The sequence below is a fragment of the Myotis daubentonii genome, chromosome 13 (assembly GCF_963259705.1).
Source record: "Myotis daubentonii chromosome 13, mMyoDau2.1, whole genome shotgun sequence".
In the NCBI taxonomy this organism is placed as follows: Eukaryota; Metazoa; Chordata; class Mammalia; order Chiroptera; family Vespertilionidae; genus Myotis; species Myotis daubentonii.
The window spans coordinates 58,327,843-58,337,129 of record NC_081852.1 but is presented as its reverse complement, the minus strand read 5'-3'; the positions used below and the strand labels follow the sequence as shown (position 1 = coordinate 58,337,129).

Here is a 9,287-nt window from a genome sequence, read left to right as displayed (position 1 = left end):
AGAATCATTGATTGGCTGCTTCCTGCAGGCCCTACTGGGGATCGAGCCCGCAACCCAGGAATGTGCCCTTGGCCAGAATCGAACCTGGGGCCCTTCAGTCCACAGGCTGACGCTCTATCCACTGAGCCAAACTGACTAGGGCAGGAAAGAGATCTTTTTAAAGAACAGGTGTAAACAGTAATCCACACGGGCTAACAACAACAAATCAGCAGCAAATGTAGAAATAAATCTCTAGCTCCCCGCCTGAATTAGCCCTTTTGGGGCTGGGGCGACAATTAGAGACGAAGTATTGCTTTCCCAAGTATTCAGCCTCAGAGAAGCCATACTAGGAATTTACCCCGCACCATAGGGGCTGCGGGACCCACCAGGGACCTTCAGACGCGCAGCATCCACAAGAGGAGGCGAGGCTGCGGCTCCTCCCGGCCCGCCTCGGCGCCAGCTCAGGCCCCGCCCCCGCACACGTGGCCCCGCCCCTTCCGGCCCCAGCCCCGCAGGCCCCGCCCCCTCTGCTTCTGGGTGCTCCCCGCCGCTCCCGCGTGCGCTGAAGATGGCGGTCGCAGTGGGAAGGTTGCTCCGGGCCACGGTGAGTGCCTGCCAGCTGGGAGCAAGTGCGGAGGCACTGTGCTGGCTCCGAGAACGTGCTTCCCAGACAAAACCCCACTCCCTTGCAGTCTGGGGGATGTCGCTCTTGGAGGGTGTCCGCGGGTAACGGACCCAGAGGCCTCCTCTAGGGAAAGCCCTGCGCCTGCGCAGAACCGCCCTCTTGTCCCCCGCCACCCGTCTCCTTTTGGTCCCCTCCCCTAATTCCTCCTGGCTCGGAGTCGCCGGTCCCCAGGCGGGAGCACACGGTCCTGGACCTGGAGGCCGGTGACCTGCCCCAGGTCCCGGTTCTGCAATAGACGCTATGACCTTGGGAAGTGACTTGGCCTTCCCGAATCTCAGTTCACTTTCCTTCCCTTGAGATGGAAAGAATGGCGCCTTCCTCGAGGAGTGGCAGTGAGCCTCCGCTCACTGCTGGATGGACACCAGAGTGCCAAAGTCACCCAGGTGCTAAAGTGCAATAGGCACTTCTCTCCCACGCCCCCGGGTCTGCCCCTTCGCGTTTGTCCTGGCAAAAGGCTAACCTTGCTACCCGCCTTCCCCTTACTCATGGCGGGGCTCAATGCAGTATCTTCCTTTGAGTCACGCTGGACAGTAAAATTGAGCAAACATTTCCCTTGAGCCCCATCCAAATTCTCCTGGAGGCCGACCTTTGCTCTACTTGTTTGCTTGTCCGTGGGGCTGGAAAGGCCTTGTCTTTTCTAAGGAAAACCTTGACATGGTAGATAGTCGCAGCGTATTATTCTGGCAAAAAGGTTTAAATACACCGGGCCTTGCCAAGTCCCCTTGGTTTTTAAAAATGTATATATTTAAATAAAAAGTATGTTTGTTTAAGAAGTACAGCATGATGATTTGATATACAGATACTTAAGTGATTGCTGCAGTCAAACTAATTAACATCTCTCTTCCCAGTTCCCTTTTTGTGTGTGTGATGAGTGCCCCTGAAATCTGCTCTCTTGGCAGATTCCCAGTGTTCAGTACCGAATCAGTCAGTAGAAGCATCATGCTGCACAATAGCTCTCTAGACTTCACCCTACATACCCGCAACGTTGTATCCTTGGGCCAACGTCTCTGGCAGTCTGGAAGGAGGAGGAAGCAGAAGAAAAGAACAAGGAGACCCAATCCATGCAGTTAGAGTTTTGGGTCTGGCCTTTGGTTCGCAGGAACAAGGACAGCTGAGGCTTACGGGCTTTCAGCAGGGCCAGCCCTCAGCCACCATTGTGGGAGGACTTCCTAATACGAAGTGTTTCTCTTTCCAGGTTGCCCGACATGCGAGTGCCATTCCTCGGGGCATCTCTGCCTCTGCAGCCCTTAGGCCTGCTGCTTCTCGAAGGACAGGCTTGACCAATGTATTATGGCCTGCTTCCAGTCAAGCAAAACTTGCCTTCAGCACCAGTAAGTGTTAATGCCGTGTTTTGACCCAGGTAATGGGAACATGAGTCATCATCTCTGGGCAGGGGCTCTGAACCCGGCTATACATTAGACTCACCTGGGGAGCTTTTAAAAGCAACTCTTGCCCTAGTCCCACCCCAGTTAAGTCAATCTCTGGAGTGAGACCAGAACATCCGTATTTTTTTTTTTTTTTTAAATCTCACCAGGTGATTCTAAATGTGCAGCCAGAGTTGAAAACCACAGGTAAACTGCACTTGCGTCTTATTTCCTTGTTGCTTACCAGAGGTTTTAATCCTGTGTTGAGGAACATGGGTGGGGAGAGATGACTCAGATGCCCTCCGTGGCGTGGAGGGGTGTCAGGTACATGGGGTTGGCCAACAGAATGTTGGGAATTGAGGCTTCTGAATGCAAACCTGTGAGCTGGCTGCAGTTGGTCACATTGGGCCAGAGTCTCCTCTGTGATCTGAGTGAAGCGTGTCTATTTCTTGAGATTTACACTCCATTTTCTAGAACGTGGGTTTTGCTGAGATCAGCCTCCAATAACGGGTGGTATTTGAAAATGGCTCCTTTACATTCTCTCACCTTTTATAACATTTGTAATGGTTTGGGGGATATACTGCAGCGAAGCTTTTGTGTACAGGTGAAATGTTCTAAAAAGTTTTACAATGTTATCACCTTGGAGCATTAACAGTTTCCTAGTGGTGATTTGATGCCACAGAAGGAAAACTTTCCTTGTTCCCTTCCCAGACTCCGGCTCCCCGCAGCTCCTGTTGTTTCTGAGGCCCAGGCATTTGACACGGGAGCTCTTTGGTCCCTTGCTCCCAGATAGAAGAAGCATGTCCTCTCCAGTTCTGACACATCTCTTGACTTCTTTCCTTTTTTCCTGATCTCTCTGCCACACCCTCCCCCGGCGTACTTCTCACTCAGATAATGAAATCTCCTAACACCAGTCTCCCCTCCTCCTGCTCCCCTAACCCTCCCCGACCAGAGTCATCTTCCTAAGAACAGCCAGCCCCTCTTCCAGCCCTACGTGAGAAACTCCAGGGACTCCTTTATCTCTTCTTTCAAGAACAGACTCCTCGGCCTGATACTTAAGGGCCCTTGCAGCATGGCCTTCAGCCATTCTTGCGTTATCTACCACTCTTCTCCCCCACACACCGCTCCGTCTGTTCTGCTCACACTGCCACCGGCTACTCCCCGCCTGTGCCCTCTTCCTTCCTCCATGCCACTTGCCCTGTCCCATCTGGACTTGGCAAAATCTGAACCATATTTAGGATCCAGTTTCATGTCTTCCTTAATTCTGATTCCATCCCTGCCATCTCCAGCCATCTTTTTAGTTTCCGTAGCACTTTTCATTGAATTTGTGTACAATCTAGAACTATGGAAGGAAAAAAGAAATGTACCTAAGATGTAGAGTTGAACTGATTCTTTTAATTCATTGATGCTACCAATTAATTATTGTGCGAGGCTTAAATACAATCAGATAGGTGCTTGTTTTAGCAAACGATGAACTCTATATGCCTGTGGGTTTTTTCAGGTTCCTCGTATCGCGCTCCTGCCGTCACCCAGCACGCGCCCTATTTTAAAGGCACAGCCGTGGTCAATGGAGAGTTCAAAGAACTAAGCCTTGATGACTTTAAGGGGAAATATTTGGTGCTCTTCTTCTATCCTCTGGATTTGTAAGTGTCATTTCTGTGATGCTTTTATGTCATTCTGAGAGCAAGCAAAGATCCCTGCCTGCACACTGACATTGCCTGTATCTAGTTAGGCTTTTTGTCGAAGGAAGGATTCTCTCTGAGCCTTTATTACTGATGGCCTTGTTGATACAGCCTGCATCTGTAGCTAATTTACAAGTAACAAATTTAGAGGATGGGGTGGCATTCTTTTTAAAGTGGTAGGGTTTTATAGTAAGACCATACTCTTACTAAAGACAGGAACGGTGGTTCCTGCAAGCCAGTCTATGAGGAAGTTTGCACTGGTCTGGAAGAAAATGAGAAAGTAAAGATGATAGAATGAGTTTTCTTTTTTAAAATATGTTTTTATTGATTTATAGAGAGAGAGAGGAAGGGAGAGGGATAGAGATAGAAACATCGATGAGAGAGAAACATCATTGATCAGCTGCCTCTTGCATGCTCCTTACTTGGGGTCAAATTGCAGCCTGCACATGTGCCCTGACTGGGATCTCTTGGTCCCTGGGGTGATGGTCAACAACTGAGCCACACCGGCCAGGCAAAATGAGTTTTCTTATAAAGCTACTTGATTGATTGATTGATTTGAGAGAGGAGAAACACTGATTTGTTCATTTATTTATGCATTCATTGGTTGGTTTGTTTTTTTAAAATATATTTTTATTGATTTCAGAGAGGAAGGAAGAGGGAGAGATAGAAACATCAGTGATGAGAGAGAATCATTGATTGCTGCCTCCTGCACGCCCCCGACAGGGGATCGAGCCTGCAACCCGGGCATGTGCCCTTGACTGGACTCAAACCTGGGACCCTTCAGTCCACAGGCTGACGCTTTATCCACTGAGCCAAACCGGCTAGGGCAGTGGTTCTCAACCTTGGCTGCACTTTAGAATCACCTGGGAATCTTTTTAAAATCCTGATTTCTGGGTCCATCCTCTGGAAATTCTGTTTCTTTGTTATGGGGTGCGGCCACATTAGTAACAAAGAAACAATTTCCAGAGGATGAGGCCCAGAAATCAGGATTTTAAAAAGATTCCCAGGTGATTCTAATGTGCAGCCAAGGTTAAGAACCACGGGGTTAGGGCCATTGGTTGGTTCTTATATGTGCCCTGACCAGGGAGCGACCCTGCAACCTCGACGTATCGAGATAATGCTTTAACCAACTGAGCTACCCGGCCAGGGTAAAGCTACTTTATTTAAATAAAATTGTTCTTCATTCTTAGACTATCCCCCCACCCCATTTTTGGAAATGGTTTTTAAGTTCTCTGATGGGAATCTCTACCCTTTTTCTCTAGCACCTTTGTGTGTCCCACAGAAATCATTGCTTTCAGTGACAAAGCCAATGAGTTCCGCGATGTGAACTGTGACGTTGTCGCCGTTTCTGTGGACTCCCACTTCAGCCATCTCGCCTGGATCAACACCCCGAGGAAGGTACGGACATCGTGCACCCTGCCTTTGCTCTCATGATCTTAACAACTGAAAAGATCCATCAAAGACGAACCTGAAAGTTGTTAAAGCATGAGTAGTCTGAAGTGGCTGTTCACCTACTGGCGAATTCTGTTAACCTGTGTCTGTGTCTTCCTCGGCATTGCATGGCATGCATCTTTGCTCCCCACTGCATTATATTTTCCAAGGTACACACCGTAACGGAGAGCAGGCTCAGCAGGGCGCTGGAACAGCTGGGGTCTGTTGCTTCCCCTCCCACCAGTACCCTGTCAATCCCATGTACCCTGCATGGCTTGTGAGATGGTGGTTATGTTCTCTGATTTGAATGTTCTGCATGATCAGTATTTTTGCCTAAAAACTTACGTGGGAGAGTCAAAATTTCTAACTAAGCTGCTGGACTGTCAATACCAGTTATTCAGTTTTTTACCTACTCTTCCATTTCTATGCTTCAGAAATTAACCTTCAACTAAATAAGAATATAAAAAGCTCAGTTGGTTAGAATATGGTCCTGATATGCCAAGGTTGCAGGTTCGATCCCTGGTCAGGACACATACAAGAAGCAACCAGTGAATGCATAAATGAGTGGAACAACAAGTCAGTGTCTGTCTCTCTCTCGCTCTGTGTTCACCAGTGTAGGAAAAGAAAGGCCTGTAGTCTCAGCTGGGTTTAAATCCTGCCTCTGTCCTTTCCTAGCTGTGACCTGGAGCAAGTTGCTTATCCTTCGTCCTGCAGTTTCCTCATCTGTAAATGGTGGTGTTAATAGTATCTGCTCCAGGGTAGTTGGTTAAAAGAAGTGAGTTAATGGAGCTGAGAGCAGCGTTTGGGTTGTTGGTGCTCAGTGACTGCTGCCTGTTGCCATGATTGTTGGTGTCACACCTCGTGTACCTGGCCCAGGGTGTTGTGAGAGCACAGATGAGAACCAGCCCTGTTTGCCTTTTCATTAGAATGGCGGTTTGGGCCACATGAACATCCCACTGTTGTCAGATTTGACTAAGCAGATTTCCCGAGACTACGGTGTGCTGTTAGAAGGTCCTGGTCTTGCACTAAGGTAAGATCCAGTTCCTGATGAATTTAAAATAGTTTTTCATGTTTAGCACCATCCCACTTCTTAGGGAATTTATAGAGACCTTGGTAAAGCGTTTGGAAAACCACAATTCCTTAATTTTTACTAAGCACCAATGAATGCCTCCTTCGAGGGTTGGCCATCTGTCAGAAATAGCCCAGACATGTTTGCCCCCCCCCAACCCTCCCCCGGCACCACCATGTCTCTCTCTGAAGAAGGATATGTGTCTTGATGTTCGCACTGCTCCGCTGTTTCTGAGAGCCGCTTTCATGGGCACGTTCCTGGCATCTTTGGAGAAGGGGAACTACAGGGCAGAGGTCAGCATCCTGGAACGGGGGAGGTCTCCAAAAGCCCTGGAATCAAAAACAGCCGGAGTATGTGTGTGTCCGTCCGTCTGTCCATTCAAGCTCAGCTCCTAAATAGCCGTGTGACTCAGGGCAAGTTATGTAACCTCCTCGAGTCCCAGCTTTTCCGTAACTAAAATGAGAACGTACCTCCCAGGTCGGTTGTGAAGACTACGCAAGATGAGGCAGCTACAGTGGTTAGCACGGGTCCTGGTAGCTGGCACGACCCGTCTCAGAATGTCATTTCTGTCCTCGTTGATTCTGTGGTTACACCTTTTTTCCTTTCAGTGGGAAAGCTTTCTGCCTTTAACAGTCCCACATTCAAGCTCAGCCTTTCTGGGAGAGATGAGAACGTACCTTAGAACTGGCATCTTGATGGCCGCTGAGTGAAGGAGGGGTTGGGTGGTTCTCTACCTCCAGGAAGCACTTTTCTAGGGGGAATAAATGGTGATGGAAGGAAACTTGACTTGGGGTGGTGAACACTCAGTACAATATGTGGATGATGTATTATTGAATTGTACACCTGAGACCTATATAATTTCATTATCCAATGCCACCCCAATAAATTCAATTAAAAAAAACTATTTAAAGTAAAATATATATATATATGATGTTTCAAGTGGGTTCTTCCTTTAGATTTCTGCTCTGCATAGACTTAATTCTTCCTGCAAAGATTTTCCCATGGGATTTTTCCCCCATGTACTCAAGAATTCACTCATTTCATAAGTATTTACTGACTATAGATAAAATACATGTGCATCCCTTCCCGTTTGCTTATGGTTTCTTGCCAAGAGTTGATAAAGCCGCCCAAAGAATGCTTGCTAAGTCACTGATAAGGAAAGAAGTCTCTGCTCTCTGTGACTTTTAGATCCCGCGCAACATTTAGGTCCCATTTGTAAACTTGACCATACTGCCTGTTTTCCATGGTGGCCTGGTCCAGCCTGCCTAACACTGGAAACTTTGTTTTAAGCAGATGATAGCACTTAACAAGCGCTTTCTTCAGGGGAATTAAAGCCAGAAGAGGGTAGAAGTTAGGTTCTTTCTACTCTGGTGCTGTGGATGCACTAATGAGGACAGTTCTGATGCAGAGGTCTCTTCATCATTGACCCCAATGGAGTCATCAAGCATCTGAGTGTCAATGATCTCCCGGTGGGCCGAAGCGTGGAAGAGACCCTCCGCCTGGTGAAAGCATTCCAGTTTGTGGAAGTCCATGGAGAAGTCTGCCCAGCAAATTGGACCCCAAATTCTCCTACGGTAGGTTTCCTTTTCAAAAGCCCGGGGGCCCCAACAGAGGATCCCAGGTACTCTGCCTCAGGGCTGCTGGCCTGGAGTGTCCACGCTTGGAGCAGGGCCACAGATGCTGCTTCTGAGAGGCGGGACCAGGGGTTAGGCAAGCTGTTAATGTAACTCTCTTGCATGTATTTTAAAGGAAACAGGCCAGCACTGGAAAAAGCTAAAGAATTTTAGGGTAGCCTGGCCGATATGGCTCAGTGGTTGAGCATCAACCTATGAACCAGGAGATCATGGTTTGATTTCTGAGTTGCTGGCTTAATCCCCAGTAGGGGGTGTGCAGGAGGCAGCCAATCAATGATTCTCATTCATGTTTCTCTCTCCCTCTCCCTTCCTCTCTGAATCAATATATATTTTTTTAACTTATTTTTTAAGAAATTAAAAATTGGGAATTTTCAACTCACTTTTGAAACTACTATCTTAAAGTCAGCTAATTAAATGTTTGTATTTTCAGATCAAGCCGCATCCAACTGCTTCCAAAGAATACTTTGAGAAGGTAAATCAGTAGATCGTCTAACGTACACCTGCAGCTTCTCGATAGAACCACAGTTGGAGCTCATTTTTAGCATCTCAAAGATGATTATGTGTAGAAAGCAAAAATCAATTATGTTTGCATTCATAAGTAATATTCTATAAATGTTTTGTTTTTGTAACATTGGCTAAGGCTTTTTAAACATGGTTACTAACATGAGTCCTTTATTGGTAACTTCTTGATGGCTAGCTAGTTTATAGACTACCTAGTTCACCTGTTTCTTTGATCATGTCTTCAATAAGAAACTCTCTCCTTAGCCTTACCTGAACCTGTGTACACCAGTGTAGGACAAGTAGCGAAAGCCTCTGATCAAGAGTCCTGAAATTTTCTTTCTGAATTTCTTTGTATTAAACTGAATTTTTTTTAAGGTAACAGGATCATAGCTTTAAGTTTTAGTATTAGCAGTCTAATGTAACTCTTGGAGTGGAGATATATTTGATTGAAACAATGTGAATCATGTATTTAAAAAAAACAGTGGCAAAGTGACCTAACTGATCATGCATGCTCCTCATCCCTGAGATTTGTAGTTTCAATAGTTATTTTGTTTATTTTATTTGTTAGCTGACTTTGTGTCTGCATACATTTCTAAATATTGATTGAAGGTAATTATAGGGGATATTTATTTAATCCAGGAATTGCATTTTGAAATCATTGTAATTATATTTTCTGAGGCACTCAATGTAAAGCATATAATAAAAAAATAAATATATTTTAAAATATTTGCATTTTTATTGCCGTTCCTTGTTGGTCCAGCTGTTGCGGCCTCTAGTGTTCCTCCGACTATGCCAACAGACATTTGTTGAGCATTTAACTTCACTCGGGGCCCACAGAGATAAATGAGACAATGGCTCCATGCCCAAGGAGCTCAGTTTATTGGGCAAGAGAGAAATGGAAGCATCTGTTCATTATTTCAATAAGCTCTTGAGTGCCTGCCA

The 9,287-nt window shown here is 46.4% G+C and overlaps 1 protein-coding gene across 1 annotated transcript; it reads left to right on the top strand.

Moving 5' to 3' along the window:
* Positions 1-482: 482 nt before the first annotated feature.
* Positions 483-9,074, top strand: PRDX3 (peroxiredoxin 3). The gene is made up of 7 exons (XM_059661588.1): positions 483-583; positions 1,860-1,995; positions 3,530-3,671; positions 4,973-5,108; positions 6,068-6,171; positions 7,619-7,784; positions 8,275-9,074. Exons 1-7 carry the CDS (start codon positions 548-550, stop codon positions 8,326-8,328), a joined length of 774 nt encoding a protein of 257 aa, XP_059517571.1. The 5' UTR covers positions 483-547; the 3' UTR covers positions 8,329-9,074.
* Positions 9,075-9,287: the final 213 nt, after the last annotated feature.